Genomic DNA, 24,275 nt, shown 5'->3' with positions numbered 1-24,275 from the left:
TCACTGTTCGTGTTCAAAAAAGGTAGAAATGAAAAAAAGAATTCACATCAAACCAACCAATACTTTTCTAACACCTCTTTGTATTACACGTATCACTTACCAAACTCTGCGGAAAAAAATCCCATACCAGTTTAAAATGCAGTGAAATGATGCGACTGCAAATGATGCTTAGCATACAAAAGCAACCAACCAAGCCTCATAAGAAGGAATGCAGGACACAGTAGCATACCAATTGTGTTTACTACAATACATTTAAAGTTTGCATTACATTGATCAAGCACATTCTTGTTTACAGACAAAAATGCACAAGAACAGAATACTGAGGTCCAGGGGAATGGAGAAGCATCTGCGCAACTCAAGCTCTCAGGAGTCTTCTTTCTCTTGATATCTGAATGCAGAAATATAACCCAAATTACATATTATGTATATAACATATCCACTCATTATCGAATACAAACTAAAACAAGGAATATTTATAGTTACAGTATGTGGTCTGAGTGCTTTTCATATTGTAATTCAGAACAAACTATAATTAACAAATTGATAAATCTGGTGATTGAAGAACCATTTAGAATTCCTTTGGTAAACTTGTTTTTTAGTGTGCTATAGTTGATGTCGTTGTTGACATTCTACATTACCTGCAATGTATACAGGTGAAAAATACTGTCTGTCCTTCATCTGCGGATCTCATCTGTCTGGTGTGATACACCATCCCCTCTTTATTGCAGCGAGAGCAGCGCCTGTCAATCTAGGATGCACAAGTTTGAGGAGGTCAAAGACAGACAAACATCAGACAGGTTGTTCTAAATACCCAAAGCTTTATTGCAGTTCCTGCTTTCTTACCACAGCACCCTTGAGCTCCGAGTCCTCGTCCTCCACAGTAACAGAGGACAGTTCTAAAGTATTAAAGACGACCGTAGACGTGATCTTTTGACTAGAAAATTCTGAAAAACACACAGAATAAATATGTAGGAAAATATAAACAGGCTGGATTGAATATAACATTCAGATTATGACTTGTGTCCGTGAAAAGCAGGCACGATCCCTGAAATGGCCAGTCATAATGTGATAAGTAAATGGCATAATAGCTCTGACCACTTAGTGCTTGTTTACAGTCACTATCCTACATCTTAATTTCCGACAGGAACATTTTGATGACAAAAGAAAAAACAATCCTCACCGCGGACAGGGATGCTGAAAGCACAGCGAGGACAGGTGACCGTGTCGTGCAGCCCAGGAAGAGGCAGCACATTGCCACACTCAGGGCAGAAATTGGGATCTCCACCGAAACAAGACATCAGTATCTATTAGATAAACATTTTTCATTAGATAAACGATTTCAGTAAACAAAGTCAACAGACTTTTGTCAGTAACTAACCATGTGAGGGTTGACCCCGCCAGAACGATCTATGACAACACAAAACTATGCAGAACAATTTTTTTAAGATATACCGACCCATTATTGGGACGGTAAAACAAATACTTTGGCATGACACTCCAAAAGTTGGGATTTGGAATCAAACAGTTATTGTGAGGATGAAGTATTGATTCTCTGCGGAACCCACCTGACTAACCAGAAACACCTGTCAGGTAAATTCTCCCAACATTTTTGTGCCTTGAAATTGGGGAACTATGTACAAAACTGGTGTCATTACCAAACTGTGAAACCCATATGTACACAAATACACTCATTAATGTATACATTAAATACATAGTAGTTGTTTGATTTCTTAGATAAACCTTAGGAGTATAGAGCCAAAAGAATAAATGACTTATTGTCCCAATAATTACCGAAGACACTGTAGCTATATGCAGAGACATATCGATATTTTCAGAGCAACATATTCAAGATATATAGGTATACACCGAGCGATCTATTAAGATATGTAGTCACAGTTTATATAGAGAGTATATGGATAAAACTAGATACAGTACGGTACCACCGAGGCCACTTAATATACTCCCAACACGTGTTTAACCAACGTTAACAACACAATAAATAGCTGTCACAAAGCTAAAAATTAGACATTTTCCGCAAGGTTTGTTAGCTACCTTATTGTTGTTACTTATCGGCGTGGAAATACAAATGTAAACAAACGTTTTGTCCTTACTGAACACTTTCTCAGACAAAAAATATTTATCTCACGCACGGGACTTTCTACCACTTTCTACGCGTCCTAACAGAGTCGCACGTTAATGACGTCAGAAGCAGTTAGCTGTCAATTCCTAAGGCTGTAGCTACGTTTCATCATCACGAACAAGGTAAACAATCCCAACGTTCAACAGAAAAAAACGGTAATCCTTAATATTCGTTGTGTCAATTTTTTGGGTTGCAAAACGTGTAGAATATAGCAGAATAGCTAGTAGCTGACTAGCTTAGCCATCTGCTCTGCAGGAACGTACACCACACAAATGTGCCTCACGACTGAGTCGTGCTTGCTAGGCAACTAGCTACTTCTGCAGCTATCTAACGGTTACCTAGCTAGCTACTCATAAGAAATTATACTTTGTTAGTTGAAAAATGTTTATTTAAACTGCCAGAACAGAACGAAACTGGGACCTTTTAGTTGCAAAGCATTTGAATCAAAAACAGAGTTGCAAGTATTTCCCTCCCCGTTTCGTTCTGCAGTTTGGCAAAATAAATACACGCGTAATGGAATGTTGTGAGTTGAAACACCTGATAATCTTGCGGTCATGATAGATACGGTAGCAGCCGGCTCTCCCCAATGAGCAGTGCAGGTTTAATAATTAGTTATATGAATAACTTTAATTATTTGACAGTTATGGCCTTCTCTAATTTAACTTAAACTGAAATATAGCTACTGTTTTTACAAGCTTGTCAACTCCAAACAGTTTAATGCATTAGCTGAATCGTGCCTTTCATGTCCATATATGTTATAATTGTTGAAAGCACATTTTTGGTAATGTTGTTGGGGTTTGGAAAGGTCAAAGCTCATCTGTGCTCTACGTGTACTTACAGAAGTTAATTCCTCTCAGCAGTTATGTACTCCCGTACACAACAAAACCTCTGGCAGGACATATCATTTTTAACACCGAGCCCTAACTCTCTCAACTTTCCTTTGGGTGAATCAGATGTTTTTTTTACATGCCATTGAGTCCAAATAACAAAAGCTGCCCCCTCTGCCCTTGACTTCAATTGAGGGGACGATGGTCTAATACATTAAGCTCTTCTTTTTTTGCTTAAAAAATTATAGTACGGTGTAATGTTCCCATGGAAGAACAGTTGTTTTGGGTTCAAAACTCTCTTCACAAGTGAATTTATTTGGAGAATACAGTAGATCGCTGTAATCACTGTTGGTCCCTGGTTATCTGTATTTGTGAACAAATGTTATCTTGCTCGGGACACCTGCCGACACCTTCTGCGTTAGTTGACTGAGAAACGGCTTCGCTATGCTTTGAAATGACTGTTTCTCCCTCCGGGTCCCAGGCAGAATGACTGAGCAGGATGTGGACAATGAGCTGCTGGATTACGAGGAGGAGGACGTGGATGCGGTTGGGGATCTGGCCGGGGGGGACGTGCTGTCCGTGAAGAAGGGAGGCGTGAAGGGCTCCTATGTGTCCATCCATTCCTCCGGGTTCCGGGACTTCCTGTTGAAGCCAGAGCTGCTGAGGGCCATAGTGGACTGTGGCTTTGAGCACCCTTCTGAGGGTGAGTCAAAGTCAGTCTGGAAGGTAGACTCGGCCATATGAGTCAAACTCAGTCTGGAAGGTAGACTCTGCCATATGAGTCAAAGTCAGGCAGGAAGGTAGACACTGCGATATGAGTAAAAATCAGATTTGACGTTTGACTCGGTGTTGTGAGTCAAAGTCAAGATCTATCAAGGATCTAGGCTGTATTCGTTGGCTAATCATGGAGTACAATTTCAGGGAGTGAATGTATTAGCGACTGGCTGTTATGGTAGTTATTAGTGATGTATGCCTGCGCACAGAGCCCATGTTATTGTTTATGTATTTCAGTTCAGCACGAGTGCATCCCCCAAGCGATCCTGGGCATGGATGTCCTGTGTCAGGCCAAGTCTGGTATGGGCAAGACGGCCGTGTTTGTTTTGGCCACCTTACAGCAGCTGGAGCCAGTCACTGGACAAGTAATCTCTGTTCCTGTCTCTCTGTTTCTGTCTCCTTTTATGTTTTTGCCAGTCTGTCCATCAGTCTGGTTCTGTGTCTCTCCTGTTCTTCAGCCCCTCTACTCTCAGTATTTTGTCCCATCATTCCATTCCATTTTAGTTATTTTGCAGATGCTCTTATCCAGAGCGATTTACAGTCTGTTTCACTCTCTCTCTGTTGTTGTCTGTCAGACAGTTGTTTAGAGCTGTTTCATTCTATTGTATTTTTAACCAGGTGTCAGTGCTGGTGATGTGCCATACACGGGAGCTGGCATTTCAGATCAGCAAGGAGTACGAGAGATTCTCCAAATACATGCCAACTATCAAGGTGCAGTACACACTTTGGGAGGGAAAGAATCAACCAGAGTGTCAATGCATTGTCGTAACACATTCTGTGTAGATTAATTTATGTATCACAGTACTGGTTATGGTTTGGGTTAAGGTTAGGAATCACAGTACTGATTATTGATTAGATTTGAGATAAGGTTATGGTTAGGTTAAGGTTAGGAATAACAGCACTGGTTAGGGGTATGGTTAGGAATCACAGTACTGGTTGTGGGTAGGGTTAAGGCTAGGAATCACAGTACTGATTATTGTTAAGGTTATGGTTAGGTTAAGGTTGGGAAACACATTACTGATTATTGTTATGGTTATAATTAGGTTGAGGTTAGGAATCACAGTACTGATTATTAAGGTTAAAGTTAGGAATCACAGTACTGATTTTTGTTATGGTTAGGTTAAGTTTAGAAATCACAGAACTGATTATGGTTAAGATTATGGGGCAAGTGCAAAGGACCCTTTTCTCTTCAATCTGCAGTTGAACCCCAGCTGGCTGGAACAAGCAGGTGTCCCCACAGTTCAGCAAGTCTTCTTATCAGTGTCAAAAGTGTTTTTTACAAACTTGAGCTTGATAAACAGCCTCTTTCCCACAGTCAGACGCACAAAATATTTATGGACCCAACATTTTATTGCACAGTTCTCTGAGGGGCAGTGATGTCACATGCAGTACAGTGATCACAACAGACGCTGCACTGCAGAGATTCCAAGCGGAGGTTGTCCGTGGCCCGAGAAATCATGGGCTGACCTGAAGACTCCTCTCCATTTCTCTCAACAACAGGTGGCAGTGTTCTTCGGTGGCCTGTCCATAAAGAAGGACGAGGAGGTGTTGAAGAGGGAGTGCCCCCACGTGGTGGTCGGAACGCCGGGGCGCATCCTGGCCCTCATCCGCAACAAGAACCTCAACCTGAGACACATCAAGCACTTCATCCTGGATGAGTGTGACAAGATGCTGGAACAGCTTGGTGAGTGTGTTGTCCTATTTCATTTATTGAGAAACAGTTCACCGACAATTGTTAATGTCTTGCTGTGTGTGTGTAGTCTCTTGACTCTTGAATCGTCAACCTTTTACCCGCTGCTCAGGCTCAGCGTTAAACTAAAAGTAAAGCTTAATGCATCCAGTGTTTCCACTCTGAGGTACCTTTCGTTTCATACAGTCAGCTGTTCTGAATATCCCCCCCCCAGACATGCGCAGGGACGTCCAGGAGATATTCCGCATCACCCCCCACGAGAAGCAGGTCATGATGTTCAGCGCCACCCTGAGCAAGGAGATCCGCCCTGTCTGCCGAAAGTTCATGCAAGATGTAATTATGCGCCTCCTCCTGTCCTTTGCCTGCATGCGCCACTCCTCCTGGTCCTCCTCCTCCCACCCCACTGCTCTGCCCTGCCAGGTGGAGTGGTAGGATGGAGGGGTGGAGTCCCGCACCCCACTGAGTCAGCCGTCAGATGAAAGGGACCGCGAAGTGTCTCCCTGCACGCCAGTCTTTCATGGACACTAGAGCCCTAGTTCTACATCAGGGGCCTGTTCTACATCAGGGGCCTGTTCTACATCAGGGGCCTGTTTTTAGTACACTAACACCTAGCAGTAAGAGTGCGCTGGTTCACCGTCTGCTGAAATTTGAGACTGTGCAGTTCTGTGCAGTTGAAATATGCATTTGAACAGTTGAAACATGCGGCACTGTGGGGTGAAAATAGGTCCGGGTTTCACTTCTGCATTTCGCAAGTTCTCATCTCTTTCAGGTTACTTTGCCAACAGGTAGGCATGGCGTTTGTTCCTTAGTGCTCTTTTGGTCAAAAACATTTAAGGGATATTTTAGTTTTTTCGGAAACTTTATAACAACGTCTGACCTGCCACCTTTTATTAATTTAAGGAAATTGCTTTACCGTTCTGGCACGAGTGTCTCCGCTCTGCTCCAGCGCTGCTAATAAAACCCTGATCTCATTGCCCTGTAGTTAATACAGAACGCACTCCCAGGAGCTGTAACTACTAATTTAGCCAACAACCCGGCAAAACTCTCAGAGGACAAAAAAGCCTAATTAAGCAAATGTAAAGAAAGAGGTGTTCCAAAGAACCTAAGTCAAACAAATAAAATGAGCAAATAAAGATACCAGGAGGATGTCTGAGCCAAAACTCTGCAGTGGAAGCTGCCTGGCTTTCTGAGACCTGTGCATTTAATTGCTTTACCAAGAATGTGTAAAGAAAAGCACTGTGGAATTGCCTGGGTCCGCTGAGTCGAGCCAGTTCCCTTTTAAATGGAACTGAGGTAAATGTCTGGAGACAGATAAGCGATCAGCCCTGTAGGAAAATCAGCACAGTCTCGAAAACCGAAAATGGCATAAATTCTGTCCTAAGCTGCCGCCCGGGCAACAATATACCAATAAATCACAGAAATGAAACGTTGTCCGACACAACCAGTAGGTTCCGACTTTGAGTGTGTTTGTGAGGAGTTGAGAAACGGAGGAATATTAGGGTGGTGTTACGTGAGGAAGACTGGATCGGCAACCAAGGATACGATGACGAAGGTCCGAGGAGAGAGAGTGTGGGAGTTTTACGAGAGATTCACAGATAATGTTGTTCTTCAGTGGATCTAGAATCACCGAGGTAACTCTGAATCACCGAGGTAACTCTGAATCACCGAGGTAACTCTGAATCACCGAGGTAACTCTGAATCACCGAGGTAACTCTGAATCACCGAGGTAACTCTGAATCACCGAGGTAACTCTGAATCACCGAGGTAACTCTGAATCACCGAGGTAACTCTGAATCACCGAGGTAACTCTGAATCACAGAGGTAACTCTGAATCACAGAGGTAACTCTGAATCACAGAGGTAACTCTGAATCACAGAGGTAACTCTGAATCACCGAGGTAACTCTGAGCTACCCTCAGAAGACTTTGGGCCGGTTTCACAGACAGATTTAGTCTAGTCTAGGACTAAAACTACAGTCTCAGTGAAGTATTCTCTTGAACCTTATTTATTTTGTTGTCCTAGACTATGCTTAATCCGTATCTCCGAATCCAGCCCTGTATGTCTTATACAAAATAACAGAAATGTAGCTCAACAGGCTTTTTTTTTTTAACTGGCAGCCCCTTCAACAGTCAGTCGGTCAGCCAATCAGACAGTCAGGAAACATTCTCCTAGCATGCTGATTGTATTGTGCAATGATCTTATTTGCCAGATGGACAGGGACAAATTAGTGGCTTGATGATTGTGTTTGTGGGTGTGTGTTGTGAAGAGGTATTGATCTTTTAGTAAGTGGGAAGCCATAGTCACTCTAATGAGGGTTTTAATGACCTTATAGAGCACTAATGAAATACTTTAGTTTAATACATTTTACAATAACTTTCCATTTCATCTGAGCTCTGTGGGATTTAATATGAAATCAGATCAGTTGTTTAATAGCATAGCATGCCTGTCTGTCTGCCTACCTGTCTGTCACTCCGTCTGTCTGTCTATATTAACCTGTTCCATCAGATTGAGTTTGTACCTTGTCTGTAAATGCATGTCTGGAAGTCTGTCCGTCTGTGTTTCTGGGTGTGTTTGAGGGAGTTCAAATCTGGTGTTGGGGGAGGGGAACGTCCATCCAACTCCGCCAAACGTTCTCTTTCTACTTTCCTTGATTTCCCTCTCACCGCTTCACTTTTTACATTTGTATCACAATTCCTATAATTTGCGAGTCCATCCTTCACCCGTATACCTTCTGTCCTGAACTTGTTATATGACTGTATTCCCCTCCAACTCCTCATTCCTTCTCAAACCCCCACCACAACACTCCGGGGCTCAAACTAACCATTAAAAACCCCTAAATTACCTAACTCGGGCACCTCTCCAAAACCCACCACAACTCCCTTCAAACCCCATTCCCTCTTTTGTGCTCCATATATACCAACCCCTTCCCCAACCTAACCCTCCCCCCTCCCACCCTAACCCTCCTCCCTCCCACCCAACCACCCCCCCTCCTGACCCGTCTCCCTGTCCTCTCCACTCAGCCTATGGAAATATTTGTCGACGACGAGACCAAGCTGACTCTCCACGGGCTGCAGCAGTACTACGTCAAGCTTAAGGACAACGAGAAGAACAGGAAGCTCTTCGATCTCCTTGACGTCTTGGAGTTCAACCAGGTACTCGAGTTCACAAGGTTGTGTCCCCCACAATGGAACGTGGCAGGAGGAACCGAGCGGGAAAAGCAACTGCTGGCCGGGGAGAATTTGTTGCGCAAATTATAAGTTCAACCAGGTCCTGGGAAACAGGATGCAGTAGTTCCACAGAATCACATGGCAAGGAGACATAGTGTATGAAACTGCTGACCGGAGAAATATGCAAATGCAGACTGCGGTGTTATCCTGGTGAAATGTGTGTTTTGGTCCATGGTTCGTGCTAACATGGTGGTCTTCGTGGAGGCTGTGCGCAGGAAGGTCATGCGCTCCAAAATGCCAATGACGAATCGTTGAATAATTATGATGAAACATTGAATTTTAAGTCTAGTTTCTTATTTAATGTTGTTAAATGTTCGGACTAAACAAATATGAGGGAGCTGGGATCAGTTTCTTTTGCAAGATGCCTGTGTGTTTGTGTGTGTTTTGTTTGTAATCGGTGTGTTGGCTTTGTAGGTGGTGATCTTCGTGAAGTCGGTGCAGCGCTGTGTGGCTCTGGCCCAGCTGTTGGTGGAGCAGAACTTCCCAGCTATCGCCATCCACCGCGGGATGCCCCAGGAGGAACGGTGTGTTCGGGGAGGGGGGGGATGGGGAGCAGTTCAGGTTAAAAGACAATCTCAGCTTTTTACAACTTACTGTTACATGGTTCATTAACCCGAACGCAGTCTGTGGGGCCAAGATCAGCTGGAATCTGTGTTTCGGTTTCCTTTGAACCGGAAAGTGCAAACGTGCTAATTTAAGCCATGTGTTACAAAAATTCTCAAAGACACATATTCGATTTGGTGTTACTCAAAACTGATTTGAAAACATGCTAATATGCCCCTATTACTTATATAGACTTTTAGCTAGCAATGGCTAGATTTTGCTAAAGTTTACCAGGGCTGTTTAACGAAAATTAAACCACAGATTACTGTTTGTCTATAATATAACATCAGGTTGTTAAAGAAAGAGAAATGTTCCTTTATGATTGGGGTTTTAGAGATTAAGTTTGGGGCTCGGTTTAACGTAAGGGAAAATACAACTCCAGCATCTGAGCTCTGTCTTGGGCTGTTGTGTAAAGGATTAGGAATGTAACTACAGTACATTGGTTTGTAGATCATTGTTCATACATTACAAATTCTATGTACATAAGGTCTGTATTTGGCATGGTAACAGCTAGTTATTAACCTGCTTTCATTGTTTCCTAATTTCACCGTTGTTTCCACCTGGTTCCTCAGCCTGTCCCGGTACCAGCAGTTTAAAGACTTCCAGAGGCGCATCCTGGTGGCCACCAACCTGTTTGGCCGAGGGATGGACATTGAGAGGGTCAACATTGCCTTCAACTATGACATGCCTGAGGATTCAGACACCTATCTACACAGGGTGAGTCTCTTGGTCTGCATGACACTTCTCCTCTTCTGACAGGTCTCATAACGACACTTCTCCTCTTCTGACAGGTCTCATAACGACACTTCTCTTCTGACAGGTCTCATAACGACACTTCTCCTCTTCTGACAGGTCTCATAACGACACTTCTCCTCTTCTGACAGGTCTCATAACGACACTTCTCCTCTTCTGACAGGTCTCATAACGACACTTCTCCTCTTCTGACAGGTCTCATAACGACACTTCTCCTCTTCTGACAGGTCTCATAACGACACTTCTCCTCTTCTGACAGGTCTCATAACGACACTTCTCCTCTTCTGACAGGTCTCATAACGACACTTCTCCTCTTCTGACAGGTCTCATAACGACACTTCTCCTCTTCTGACAGGTCTCATAACGACACTTCTCTTCTGACAGGTCTCACATAACAACACTTCTCCTCTTCTGCCTCAAAAGTTTCACCCAGATTGAAAAATGTTCCTTTTCGTTTTTGGTATCATCAGTTTGGAAATCAACTTTTAGTTCTACCTGCCTGCCTTTGAAGATTAGGTTCAATCTTTAACACTTGTCACTACTCAAGTATAAAGTGACAGGCTGAAAATATTACTTTTATAAAAAACAGTGGACACATTCACAAGAAGTTGTTCCAAACAGTAACTCAGTCAAAATATCTGGTTTTGATTATCTTAGTACTGATTTTTCCAATTGCCTGTTTGAGTTTGTTCCTATGATTCACTCAGGCATTCTTCTTGATTGCTAAAGTGAACTTGTATTAACCTAAAACAAAACACACTGGACCCAAAGGACGGCTTTGCAACAAGTCCAGATGGAGACACCGTCACACAAGTACCAGATCAAATAGTTAAAACACGTTTACACATGGGGCGGATCAGGAACTGAACATAAACTGGTTTGTCTAAATTGACCCACAGAGACTCAGTGTGCATTTACGTTGCGTTATACGCCTCCAGGACAGGAGGCCAACGTGTGTGTTGAGCATAATGATGTACCTCTGGCCCAGGGAGAGTTTCACCTTATCTGGTGTGAATAGAGAATAGCATTTTTCTTATTATGTAAATGTTATGTAAATGAATTTTGTCCTTTGGTGGTCTCGCCACCAAGGCTCTGATAACGCCACACTCACCACGCCACCTCCTGCTCTCAGCTGTGCTCCTCTCCCTGGAGATGGAGGCAATTGCACATACTGGAAATGTAAAGGCATTTTTACTCACATTGTGTTCATAGAGAAATCGAGAAACACTGGAAATGCACTTAGGCTCATAAAGGAGGGGAAAGTATTCCTATTCTACCTATATTTGAATGTACCGTCTTTGTAGATTTTAATTAGAGAAGGATTATTCCAAATATGTATACAGAGTGATAGCGGCTAAATCCGTTCCATAAATCTGTGCAGTTTTCCCATATTTTTATTGAGTTCATCAGTCAAGTTTGAACACACCTACTAATTTACGGAACAATTGTAGAAAATGTGTGAAGATGTCAAAACTATGAAATAGCACCTATTAAATAGTGTACTGCCAAGAAAGTTAACTGCTTCAGATTGTATGTTTTAAAAGTAACTGGTTATCGTGTTGGTCTTACCCAGGTTGCCAGGGCAGGCAGGTTTGGCACCAAAGGCCTGGCCATCACCTTTGTGTCTGATGAGACTGACGCCCGCACCCTCAACGATGTCCAGGACCGCTTCGAAGTCAACATCAGTGAGCTGCCCGATGAGATTGACATCTCCTCTTACAGTACGTACCGTTTTGTGGTTTTAGCGCTGGGCGGTCCTCAAGACGGTTCTGTCTCCAGACCAAATGTGTAAACCAGGTTGCTGAAAACGACTTGTAGTGCTGTTTGACAGTAGGTTTGCGGTCACATTAGACAACATCATCAACACTTCCCTGTCAATAATAAGTCTTTGCTCATGTTCTGGATGAACAGGACAAGTCAGCTAAGAACCAGAATGTTAACATGCACCTTGTGTGTGTGTGTGTGTGTGTGTGTGTATTTTTTTATAAACAAGAAGTTACACATACAGCTGTGACTGAATGAATGTTCACCGTCGCCATGGTACGTCCTGCTGTGGGTGGAGTTGACGGGTTATCAAAAAGCCAGTGACGAAGAAGAGCCCTCCAAGCAGGTTGGTCGGTGCGACGGGCTGATTTGAGAATCACGACAACCCTGTCTCTTAAGGATCTCTGACACCCCCCCACCCACAGCAGGACGTACCATGGCGACGGTGAACATTCTATACAAAGCACCATGCTAGTGTAGTTCAGACGAGTGGTTCTCAACTGGCTGTGGTGGTGGTTCCCCCACCACCACAAATATCCAATCTTGAGTGTGAATGTGCGTGAACCCGACACTAAATTCACTCCTTGTGTGAAAGGAGGTGTGGTTTCACTCTGCGGGGGCCATGGGAAGGTTTATTTAGCCCCTACACCTGTGATGACTGCAAGGGTGCGCATGAACGCCCAGACGGAGGTAGAGACTGTCATGAGATCTAGCCTTGCTTTAACAGATTTTTTTCTTTACATCTCTCCTCAGTTGAACCAACGAGGTAAAGAAGACAAGCTCTATTGGCCTACTGAAATTGCCACCGAATTTGACTCAATAGCTGAAGTAGGCGTACCAGATCAGTACAATCATTTCCTTATCCATTGGCATTCATTACATTGCCTGAAGAATGACTACATTTGGACCACTGCAGAATAGGGCCACTGGTGGAGGAACGTCTCTGAGCATCGTGTCACTTCTATTGCCGTTTGTTTAAGTGTTATTTTGTTGTATTTATTTGTAGACTAGGTAGTTCTTAAAGAGAATTTAAGTTATGTTTTTTTATGTTCTTGGATTGCAAATTGCTGCATTTTATATTCTATAAATGTTGTTTACCAGCCAGAAGAGGTTGTTTATGAAGGAAATGATATGTGGGAAGTGTTACAGTGTTCTAATGATAAAGACAAATAAAGGTCTGTTCTGTGTGGATTCATACATTTGTTGGACTCAGATTTACTTTCCCAACATCTAATCTCATGCTATCTGAGGAGTGTCACAGTCAAAGAAACTTCCTGCCATTGCTTAGACTGACTGTGAACAGCCTCTGTGTCCATCCAAAATGGCACTCTATCCCCGATGTGCTGTACTAGTTTTGACCAGAGCACATGGAGAAAAGGGTGTCATTTGGGATGCAGGCGTTGTACGGTTTAGTGCCAACATCTGTTGGTGGTGATCTCTGATGCCTATTGCAGAGATGAGGTTGACATCACACCTGCTGCTGACAAACAGTACCCGCTAGCCCAGTAACAGACCTATAGTACAGAACAGTACCTGCTAGCCCAGTAACAGACCTACAGTACAGAACAGTACCTCTGAACCCAGTAACAGACTTTCCTAGACAGAGCTTTAGTACCGAACAGTACCCCTGAGACCTAAACATATATTTCAGAACAGACAAAGCAAAAGATATGGTATCAGCCATAGTAGAATCATGTTCCCAGGACTTATTTGGAAGGACAGAGCTGGTAGTATCAAAACACCTGAACTGATCCCTAGGGCCCAGTCCCAAATGGAGCCCATGCTCTCTCTGGTGGACATCGGAGATGGTTTGACAGGTGATCTTGTTGCGGCTCCCTCTTGCCCCCTGGCTGGGTGAAACATTAACCCCATTTCATCCAATCAAACCCTCTCAGTGCAGAGCAGCTAGGATTTGCATGGTATTGTGAAGTGACCTGATTAAGGTGATACATGTGAAAGACTTGATTGGGTTTGTCCAGGTAAGGGAGAAGTCAATAGAATAGAGGAGTCAGAGGAGGGAGGAGTCAACAGGATACTGGATGAGAAAGTGGGAAAGGATAGACTAGCAGTGTCTGAACCCCAAATGGCACCCTATTCCTTTCATAGTGCACTACTTTGAACCAGGGCCCATGTGGGATTAGTCAAAGGTAGTGCACTATTATGAATAGGGTCCCTTCCGGGACACAGGAGGTCACAAGCAGAACTGTGAATTGTTGGAAAATGGCTAGAAACAACAGGATCCATTAAGGTGAGAATATTAAAACTGCTGATGCTCAAAAAAGACAATAGATGTAGACATATCAAAATAGTCAGTTTTATTTGACTTATTAAAGTTTTGAACACACCAGGCAGTGTTTCTTTACACATTACCATATAGACACATGATCAATCAATCTTCCTCACCACTTCCCCAGAACTAAATACAGTACATTAACAAAAATCCTTTATTCATCACTTATCACCCACTTATGCCCATCATGTAAAAGGATAAACAAAAAAGTAATTCGGTTCTTCAACAAACCCAAGTGTAAAATACCATTGTTTGAACTGAATGGAATTACAACCAACCCTTTGTGTGAGAGTCAAGTGTGGTCAATAGCTGCTTCCTGGAGGAAACCCTAGTCCATAGCGCCGTATATAGGGCTTAGACTCATTTAGGACCCAACAGAATGCCTCATACATCAGGTTAAACGAGCGCCTGATGTGTATGACCCTCCAGCCGGCTGTAGGAGGTTTGGTTTGCAAACCATTAACCACTTAGCTAATTAAAATAATTCACAAAATAGCAGCCCCCCCCCCCCCCAAAAAAAAATAAAATGTATCATACGTTTTCATGTTATGAATAAATCAATTCTGATAATCACATATTACTAATTAAATTAATATCAGTATAATACTGTATACTCAACCCCATCCATTCACTTAAAGTGAGTCGATTGCGGTTAAGGTCTCTGAACAGGCTTTCCCAAATTGCACCCTTTCCCTTCACACTTTGGGTTGGGTGAAGTGCACTACATGGGGAGACAGGTTGCCTTTTGGGACATAGAGAGTAAGGGTTTGGCCTCCACTTAGCAGTACGGGAAACCACACAAAGAGCCAACGGGTTGGCCTCCCATTCGATGTAATCAATCCTGGGACCCGCTCAAACCTAGGACCCGCTCAGATCTCCTTTCAAAAACGCCACGTCGAAGCAAACACCAACCTCTCCAACACCAGGCGGAAACAGGAGAACCACCAAATACTAAATGGTTCTCTTTTTTTTCCTGAGAGACAGCTCTCTGTGGTATCATTCCCTGTTACACTGCATTCAGCTTTTCACTCGTATTCAAAAACAATGAGGGCCCAACTCTCCTTCAACCTACTTTCATGTATCCAATGTCTTCATTCACCAAACCGGCTGGTTGTAACTTGGCGCAGTCACCTCAGATCCTTCATGTAATCTCGTGTCAGTTTTCTTTGGTTTGAGAGGGAGCTCCTCTCGAGTCAGTCGGTCACAGGTAGAGTCGCCGTCCGTGGCGTCGGGTTCGGCCCTTTCAGCTCCAGCTAACATCATACTTCGTCCATCCTTCCGGTGGGGTCAGGAAGATCCGTCGTCCACGGGACAGGAAGCTGACCACGCCCCTGTAGCCCGCCCGGGGAACCCCCGATTTCAGGTCATCCATAACCCCTAAGCTTCGGGCGAGGACCTTAAAACTGTCTCGGCTGGAATACTGGACTCGGTATGGACCGGTTCCCCTTAAGCCGCCACCTTGTTGGACCTCCTCCACCTTCACCAGTGGGGCACTGTAAACCTCCTTCACAAAGTTCACGTCAAAGTTCTCCTTCATTAAGTAAGACAAATCTTGTTTGGTGAAAGGCACAAATTCGGAGTTGAGCTTGATGTAGCGCAGGTACTGGTCAAAGAACTGACCCAAGCTGACGCCCTTGCGCCCAAAGGTTATAGTCCTGGAGATCTCGGGTCGTATGCAGGAACGTTCTTTCCTCTGCTCGGGATGACGCATCCAGTCGTCCCAGAAGGCCGCAGGCCACTTGGGCTCCAGCTCGGCCCAGACATCCTTCCGCAGCATCCAGCCCAACCCAGGGAAGAAGTCGGTCCTGTAGAGGAGTTCTGGCTTCCCGGGGTCCACTAGGCCCTCCCTGCCGTTGTCGTTCCAGGCCGACACACACCACAGGGTGGGGTCAGAGGTCAAGATGGGGTGCAGGGCACGGAAGTATTCAAAAAAGTCTGGGGCCACCTGGACGGGAGAGAGTGTTGGTCAGCCAATGGTGTTACAGTGAGAGAACGAAGGTTGTGTCTTGAATGCCACCCTATTCCCTACATAAGCGTTCTTTAGCACCTCTTTAGAGTGCATAGTGCTGCACTAGATAGGGAATAGTCGCTAGTTGGGACACGGATTGGGAAGCAAGTTTCTACTCCACTAATAAGAAGCAAATGTACCTCTGGTATGAACGATCATGAAGCTATGCAAAACATGCCGAGAGATAACACATTTGATCAGGTCTAATGAACCTGGGGACTGAGGCCATCTACCATGTTTGGATATCAGATCGAAATAAAGTCAAAGGTCATCCTAAATCGCAGTTTGACTATTTAAATATAAAACGTGGACCTTGAAAATTCATGCCCTGGTCAACGCGCTTAACACACACCTACACTTTTATGACAGTGCAACGGAAATCCTGTTGCAATACGCGACCGGTCAGTCCTGCAGGTGAAAGTCAGACTCATACCGCATGAAATACTTCACACGTGAATCTATCGACCAGCGAATTAGACGGCCTTGACCCACTGAAAGCCAAACCATGACGTATAATGTTGTTACACATATCTTTATGTCCAAGTCACACCAGAATGGCTTTCCAAGAGGTCTTGGTTGTTCCAGAGTGGTTACATCTGCTTAAAATCATTGACAATGTTGAAACATTATAGTCCTAACAGAATCTACTGAGCTTGAGACAATAGGTACAGAAACAAGTTGTTATTGTTATTCCTGTGCTTTCAAAGGTGCTTCAAACAAGAACTCAGTCTAGGGAATGAAAACATACGCTATCAATTTAGTTGATTTATTTTTATGTTCTATAACATTCTTCTGAAATAAGGTATTTTGTGCAGATCTGTACAGAAAGTGGTGTGAAAGAGTGGGTAATGTCTACGAACATCCACAAAACAAATAAATTTAAGCAGGTCCAATAAAAAACATTTAAAAACTGGGGACAGAAGGACATCTACCCTTTTTGGCCTTGCATTGATCAGATATCCAAAGGTAGTCCTGTCAACACCATATGACCTGCCAAAACAACCTTGGTCTTTGAGTTAAGTACACAGTGTGTTAAAAACTAACCTAGAAAACAGTTGCATAAGTGGACACAGTTCTAAGTCAAGTGATCCCCCCCCCTCTCTCCATGATGGATTTAAGGGGTAAAGGTTTAGCCGAAAGGCTACTTATGACTCATGGGAACAACGCATTTTCCCCGACCTCTCACAGCATGTACCGTGCCGAATTCTGGCAATGTCGTTTTTTTTCCCCCTCTTAAGACATGAATTTACCCAGATGGCAGTTTTATTGGAGCGTGTCCCAATTGGCACTCTGTCCTTTACAGAGTACTCAATGATTAATAAGGAATAGGGTGCCATTTGGGCCAGTTTGTCTGACTTTGATGGGGGAAATAATGAACAAGGAAGAGTTAAGGGATCCCAAGCCCTCCCTGCTTGGAGCCAGCCTGGTTAATCCACTAATCAGTTAAATGTGCTAATCTGGGAATGCATACCAGGATTACAGCTGTCCACTGCATTAGACACAGGGATTAGACCTGTCCACTCTGCCTGTCCCCGCCCGCTCTGCCTGTTCCCGCCCGAGCCTCCCAGGCTCCTCCCCCTGTACCCACTCGAGCCTCCCAGGCTCCTCCCCCTGTACCCACTCGAGCCTCCCAGGCTCCTCCCCATGTACCCACTCCTCTCTGGCCAACTTGGCATGACTCACATGCAGTTGGTGGTCAGTTAAACGTGACAGAAGGAAAGGCCTCTGGTGTCAGTGCCTGAACCGACAGCCTGCCTGGGACTCTACAGGTCAGTCAAATCAAAAGCCGACACGGGCAAAGATTCTCATTTAGATTCTAAGTTCAGTTCTAACAAATCACTCAACAGTCATAGCCACGCTGCATTAATATTCTAGCGACAAGGCACAATTTTCGAAAACAATTATGTAGACCAGTTATAAAAAAAACATTTACAAAAGTTTCAGATAGGAACCCTACGCTTTCGGTGATTACAATGAATGTCCCATACAAATGAGGAACACTTTGGATCAACACTGTCCCTCATCTGAATCAGAGCCAGATGTAGTTGCATACCTTCCCATCAAAGGCCCATTTAAATCTATGGAAAGTGCTGAGCCGGCAGAGCGAGGCTGGCTCTTCAGTACGCTGCAGCAGAACGGGGCTTCGTTGAAGCTCAGTGCTGCAGTACAAACGAAGCACTTCATGTTAAGTAGCGGGCCACAGGGTCGTCGGTACCCTTAAAGAAGTTAAGCCCCGGGGATAATACCAACGCTGGAGCACAACGGCTAATCTTAAAAAAACTATATCAAAATATGTTAGGGCCCGACCTACTTATATTGCGCTTCAGGCATGTCCCTATAAACTCCTCTCACTTGGTGCCAATGTGAAAGTGGTGAGCAGAACTCATCGGGAGCTTGTTTTTTAAGATTGGCCTCTGCACATCACCAGGAAGTCAGACACTCTACTCTTCGCTAATCGTACCTGCAGGCCGGGGTGTGTGTGTGTGTGTGTGTGTGTGGGCATGTCACTTACCTCCAAGTCATCCTCCACTATCACCACAGTGGAATAAGACAGGACGGTGAACACCTGGTTGAGAGCCCAGCGGTAGTGTCTGGCGATCTTATAGTAGCCCTGGAACTTCCGGTGCTCGGGCCGCACCCGGATGTCCGAGAGGTCCGGCTGCCTAATGTGGAGCACCTGACTGCCGTACGAGCCAATCACACGGGCCGTCTCAGCATGGCCACAGTCCTGGCTTACGATGATTGGGTAGAGTTCTGCTGAGGGGCGGTACTGGATCAATTTGTCCAGGCTTCTTTTCACAGTCACCCTGTCGCAGGCGATGACCAGTACAGGAATGACAACTTGGGACCCAGGTACTTCCTGTTTGGTGTCGTTTCGCAGTTCTCTTACGTTGTTGTCTGGTTTGGCGTCTTCTTTAAGGTCTGCTGCTACAATTAACGGCTGTGTGTTTCTTTCTTGACGCTGGTCGTTGTGTTCTGGACTGTCCTTCGGAGGTAAAGCTGGTGGCCACTGCGGGGGCGGGGATTCGCGTTCCTCCCCTCTCCCTGCGTCGGCCTCTCGTTTTCCCGGTTCATTTCTTTTCTCCCACCAGGACCGGTGGCTTTGAATCTGCTTGAGAAGTTCCTTCTGGGTCTCCAGTTCCGACTCTACCTCCTCAGCCAACCGTATCACCTCTCCAGCCAGATTGCTCCCACCCCCTTTTCTTTTGGCCACTCCCCACTCCTCCCGTCCGCCAGGCTCAGCCCCTCCACCCTCTCCAAATCGACCAACGGGAGGCCTTCCCCAAAGGAAGAGGAGAAGCAAGCCATTGCAGGCGACAAATAAGAAAGCTCCACACAAGATAAGGGAACCTCTCTTGCGAACCATGGCCCAATGACACCAGAGAATGGACTAGAGCAAGGAAAAGAGGACAGCGAATGTGAGTGTTGAAATGACAACAGCCCACAGGGTCCTGACCAATCACGAAGATAAGAGGGAGAGGGCATCCAATAGGAGTGGCGAGGACAGAGGACTGATCACATGATCATTGCAGCTCATCCAATCAGCGGGGGAGGTGATGGATAACATGACAGGAGTGTGGTGGACCTCTACAGCAGAGACAAACCGATGGAGGAGAAGCATGGAAAACTGTAGCGTTCTGTAGTATCGCTTGGGATCTCCTCGGAGCAACACCAGAGCAGGAGACGGAGTTGAGGCAGGGAGAAATTAAGAAAAACAGGGAAAGAAAAAAAAAAAAAAGAAAAAAGTAGGAAAGCGCTGGATGACAGGAAGGAGTGGATAAGAGGAAGGAGAACCTGGGTCAGTTGGGTGGAGCGGGTGGCAGTTGTCCGTTATCCCTTGGCCATCATCCTGAAACAAAAGAAAGTGCGAATTCAGGAAATGTTATGCAGATATTTTGTTGCTATGGGAAACAGTGGAAATTGAAGTCAAGTAATATGTAAAATATGATCACAAAAGGGTACAGCCTGAAATAATACCCCAGTATCCTGTAGTACTATAATATTTAAAAAACTGACTTTGTGTAAACATTTAGCTGGACCTTACCCATAGCAACCCCACGTGCCATATTTAAAAAAGTTATTTAAATCACCCACCAGAGAATAAACATGCTAAACAGAGCATCTAAAGGAACTGAGCATGTCCCAAATGGCCCTTATGGACACTGGTTAAAAGAAGTGCACAAGGGAACCATTTGGAACACACTCAGTTTTCCTGACTGAGGAGCGGATTACACTCAGAGCAAATAAGGCCCTAAATGACAATCACTTTGGTCCCTCTCAATGCCTCTGTGTTGCTGGGAAACAGACGCAGCGGGACGGTGTCCCAAATGGCACACTATATCCCATCTAGTGCCCACTACGAGCAGAACAGGGTGCCATTTGTCACACAGCACTTGAGGGTTTTTATTATGGCTCGCTACCTGCAGGTTTCTCCAGATGATGAACATAAACAAGACTGTTTACATCATTAACATTCATGAAACATTTCCATTTTTAACACCCCCAAACCTTCCACCCCACCGTGCATCCTAAACCACACCCTATCCCCCACTCAAGGCCCATGGCAAAACACTGTACTGAACAGTGGCTAGGGGGCAATTTAGAACACAGGCAGGATTACCCAAAGGGCATCTCTGAGCTAGAGCCAGTTTGGTGCCCAAGAATCCCCCTAACAAGAAATTAAACTTGCACATGGAGGGACAGTGTTTGTGACTGGAGGGACAGAAGGTACTCCACACTTTTTTTTTTTTTTTAGAAAGAGAACTTGAGGTGCATCTCAGGTCTTTTGTTTTGTCGGAGCTTGGCAATCCCAAGATTAATTCCTCAATCCTTATGCACCTTTACAATTGTGCACCGCCCACTTGCACTCCCGGTCACGATCAGTAGTGACACCCTGGGGGTAGAACCCAGGGTGTAGCCGTGCCACAGCACATCAATTTGGTGCCTTAAACCCCTCTGTCAGGGTCAGGAGACCCTCTTTTCTTTGCTCACAGATGGTTTTAGAAATACCATTCCTCTGGTCTTGGCAAGCTGGGTATCCTTCTCATTTAGTCTTCCGTTAAAGCCGTTCACAGTGAATATGTTCACTTAGTGTTTTCGTACTGAAACCAGGCTTGTGCCAGAGGATTGTCATATAATGCACGTCACACATTCAAAAGAAAAGGAACTTGGTAATAAATCCCTCTGCCGTTAGCCAAATTCAGTCGCAGATCATGAGTTACTGCTGATGAAGTCACTAACAGACTGAGAACCACACAAAATCGACACGCTGATGATTTAAGACGTTCCAGCGCGCTCCCTCACCTCACACAAACAGCCAGACGCTGCCACCAATTTCCCATTGAATTTATAATGTTGTAAATACTTAGACAAGCTGACCGCATCATATCCAAGCTCCAGAAGCGGGTCAGGGACACAGCTTACGTTATTTATTTTTTTCCCTCCTCTGTGATAAAAATGTGCTGACCTGACAAAGTCCAGTGTCATAAACCAAACGCACATATCAGAGAAACGGGTTCACATGCAGTTTCAGACCAATAAGCAGTTTGCTCTACCTTAAGCGTCAAGCACAGGCATTTGATCCGGTCTAGGTCCTGACCCAACCTAGTACCGTCCTTAGGCTCACATCCTGAAACACCCCTGTGAATATTAAAATAATCTCTGTTCATGGGGAGGGAAGGACCGACACTGTGCTCCTAATCGCAATATTATCTTATGGTGCGCTGAAATCTACCAGGGCCCGAGACGAGGGTAGAGCGATATACAGGTAACAGGGTGTCAAAACGAATGACAGGTGATTATCTAGTAAGCATTGGCAATGAGACTAAGTACCCACCCTGCTTAAAGGGGATCTCCTGGCTTGGATGAAGAACGCGGTCTGGCTACAGCAGGACCTGTTCTCTGCATTCTGCTAACAGTCCAAATACCAGGAAACCAGTAGTTATACCAACAATTTTCTTTTGAATTACAGGAAATCAATAAATTCCACACAATCCGGGGAGACAACAGTCTCTCCCACCCTTTTCCTCCATCTGCACATGACACGCCAAGAGAAAACATCTATTTCAGTGGATACTAACTAGCGCGCACACACACACACACACACACACACACACACACACACACACACACACACACACACACACACACACACACACACACACACACACACACACACACACACACACACACACACACACACACACACACACACACACACACACACACACACACACACACACACACACACACACACACACACACACACACGGGGTTAACGTTACATGGAAAACACATGTACGTGATAGGATTGCAACAGCAGTTCCAGGCGGGGATGAGGAGGGAACAGAACAGATTAGGGGAAAGACAAAAAAACAGAAGACTGGAAGTATGGAAGTATGGGGGTTCACAGACAGCGACGAAAAGACAGCACAGACTTACGGTTGGACAGAAACATCAATGCTGAACGTAAAAGAAGAAAAAAAAAACAAGATTAAACAATAATTTGACAATCAAGGGTTACATAGAAAGAGACATGATACACAAAAGTCTGGGGTTTAAAATAAGTTGCCAGACGGAGAGAAAAAAAGCTTTGTTATTCTGTACCTGAAGTAGCGAACCGTCCAATTCTCCCAGTGGTTCTCTTTCAGCACATGTTCATAAAGTTTAAAGACAAAAGGGTTGAAGGGGACAACTTGGTAGAAAAGAGTGAACTGTTCCTCACATGCACTACAGACCGTATGACATCCACTCACACAGAAACAGTAAACTAAAACGAAATCTCATTTTCAAACCCCTCCTTTCCCCTTCCTCACTCGCCCTCTCGTTCGCTCTCGCTCTCTCACTGACACGTGTAAGTACCTGGTAGGTTTAAATACAGGCGTTAGAAGGTCAAAGTTGAAGTCAACTGAATTGACGGGTAGTCGTCTTGAAATTAGCGGAGTACAGTATATGGATTTTCAAGACGAGTAGATACGTATCAAAACTCGTTATTAGTTATAAATGGAAGATCGAATACGACAAGAAACCAAGGAGAGGAACTAGCCTATTAGACAAAATCAGTACTTGATAAAGTAAATTGAAGTCAGTCGAAGCAAATGTGTTCATGCCATCATCGCTTCTCTTGACATTAGGTTAACGGCGTACAACATTGCACCTCGACTCTTGCCAGTCGAAAAAGACTACATTGTAAACAACTAGCCGCACAGCAACAATTTGGTAAACGCCTTTGCCAAATTAATGGAATGTCAGAAGACTGCTACAATGAGCAATATACAAACGTGAAAAATGGTTTACTAGTGTATGCATGACTGGACTGAATTGCAAGCTATCAAAGTAATGTTTCTGGCTGAATTTCTACACCATGGTAACCCTAATTTGTTTAATTAAATATTTGGAAATTGCAATACTTAAATCTCCATACTGTTGATGCTTACTAGCCTACACTTTAGCTAGCTGTCTCAGCATTTTAGCTGTTCAGAAATAAAATATTACAGCTACATGGCAAGCTACAGCATAGTTCCATAACGAGCTAGGTAAATCAAGTACAAAATTGTATCAAGCTAGCTTCAGTTCAGACTGCTAGCTAATGTTAGCTAGCTAACTAAGTAGGACGACAATTACAAGCTCACCTTTTGCCATTTGCCCCAGTAGGACGTGTTGCATGCTATCTGGAAAGCCACCTGGGATGTTGATAATGTGGGTTTTTTAGCTGGATCGTCTTTTCTTACTTTTCTTCCTTTCCCTTCTGCCGTGTCAATAGCTACCTTACTGAATGTCCAGCTCACATTTCCCCCTCTTTCACCCCTCACTACCTTGGACCCGCCATTTAGATGTGTTCCGTTTTAAAATCGGCATTTGAATTCACTGAGATGAATTTCCGACAACCATATTCCTCTACACAGCTGTTCTCTAACCAAGTGTCAGTCTTTTACTGGTACTTGTCTCTATCTTTCTATTTGACACCACCGCTAAATGTACTCTCCACACTTCCGGATTGACTCATTAAGCAAGGCCAACCCCTAACCTCCTCCGTTCCTCCTCCCCTTTACATTTTTCCCTAGCAACAATGTACCTTAACAACCGTCGTGAGGCGGTGGCACTCCCCTGAAATTGTGGCATTGTAATTGTGCAGTCTACCGTGTCAGTGGTCAGTCAGCAAGTTCTGCGCAACAGAACTCGGTGCCTTTACATTTATTTT

At 44.5% G+C, this 24,275-nt stretch overlaps 3 protein-coding genes across 15 annotated transcripts; 1 reads left to right on the top strand and 2 right to left on the bottom strand.

The window, feature by feature from the left end:
• Window positions 1-221: 221 nt before the first annotated feature.
• polr1h (RNA polymerase I subunit H) lies at window positions 222-2,200 on the bottom strand. The gene is made up of 5 exons (XM_010873105.4): window positions 2,053-2,200; window positions 1,181-1,304; window positions 844-944; window positions 639-748; window positions 222-388 (listed from the first exon to the last, which is right to left on the bottom strand). Exons 2-5 carry the CDS (start codon window positions 1,296-1,298, stop codon window positions 364-366), a joined length of 354 nt encoding a protein of 117 aa, XP_010871407.1. The 5' UTR covers window positions 1,299-1,304; window positions 2,053-2,200; the 3' UTR covers window positions 222-363.
• ddx39b (DEAD (Asp-Glu-Ala-Asp) box polypeptide 39B) lies at window positions 2,175-12,972 on the top strand. 2 transcript variants are annotated; one of them, XM_013135458.4, is made up of 11 exons: window positions 2,175-2,262; window positions 3,449-3,670; window positions 3,979-4,106; window positions 4,360-4,452; window positions 5,242-5,425; window positions 5,646-5,764; window positions 8,451-8,582; window positions 9,072-9,181; window positions 9,833-9,977; window positions 11,587-11,734; window positions 12,531-12,972. In XM_013135458.4, exons 2-11 carry the CDS (start codon window positions 3,454-3,456, stop codon window positions 12,545-12,547), a joined length of 1,293 nt encoding a protein of 430 aa, XP_012990912.1. In that variant the 5' UTR covers window positions 2,175-2,262; window positions 3,449-3,453; the 3' UTR covers window positions 12,548-12,972. The 2 variants fall into 2 exon arrangements, with proteins under 2 accessions (XP_012990912.1, XP_012990913.1); XM_013135459.4 differs by having other exon boundaries at window positions 2,202-2,295.
• Window positions 12,973-14,073: 1,101 nt separating this feature from the next.
• On the bottom strand, window positions 14,074-24,065 carry mgat1b (alpha-1,3-mannosyl-glycoprotein 2-beta-N-acetylglucosaminyltransferase b). 12 transcript variants are annotated; one of them, XM_010873093.5, is made up of 6 exons: window positions 23,707-24,065; window positions 22,682-22,718; window positions 22,517-22,537; window positions 21,912-21,986; window positions 18,588-19,925; window positions 14,074-16,012 (listed from the first exon to the last, which is right to left on the bottom strand). In XM_010873093.5, the coding sequence occupies exons 5-6, from the start codon at window positions 19,440-19,442 to the stop codon at window positions 15,311-15,313; spliced, it is 1,557 nt and encodes a 518-aa protein (XP_010871395.2). In that variant the 5' UTR covers window positions 19,443-19,925; window positions 21,912-21,986; window positions 22,517-22,537; window positions 22,682-22,718; window positions 23,707-24,065; the 3' UTR covers window positions 14,074-15,310. The 12 variants fall into 12 exon arrangements, with proteins under 12 accessions (XP_010871395.2, XP_019905981.2, XP_010871399.2 ...); XM_020050422.3 differs by having other exon boundaries at window positions 21,912-21,983; XM_010873097.5 differs by lacking the exon at window positions 23,707-24,065 and adding an exon at window positions 21,631-21,715 and having other exon boundaries at window positions 21,912-21,983; window positions 22,682-23,690.
• Between the last annotated feature and the right edge of the window lie 210 nt (window positions 24,066-24,275).

Source organism: Esox lucius, chromosome 10 (genome assembly GCF_011004845.1).
Source record: "Esox lucius isolate fEsoLuc1 chromosome 10, fEsoLuc1.pri, whole genome shotgun sequence".
NCBI classification, from domain to species: Eukaryota; Metazoa; Chordata; class Actinopteri; order Esociformes; family Esocidae; genus Esox; species Esox lucius.
This window is presented reverse-complemented; position numbering and strand designations above follow the sequence as displayed.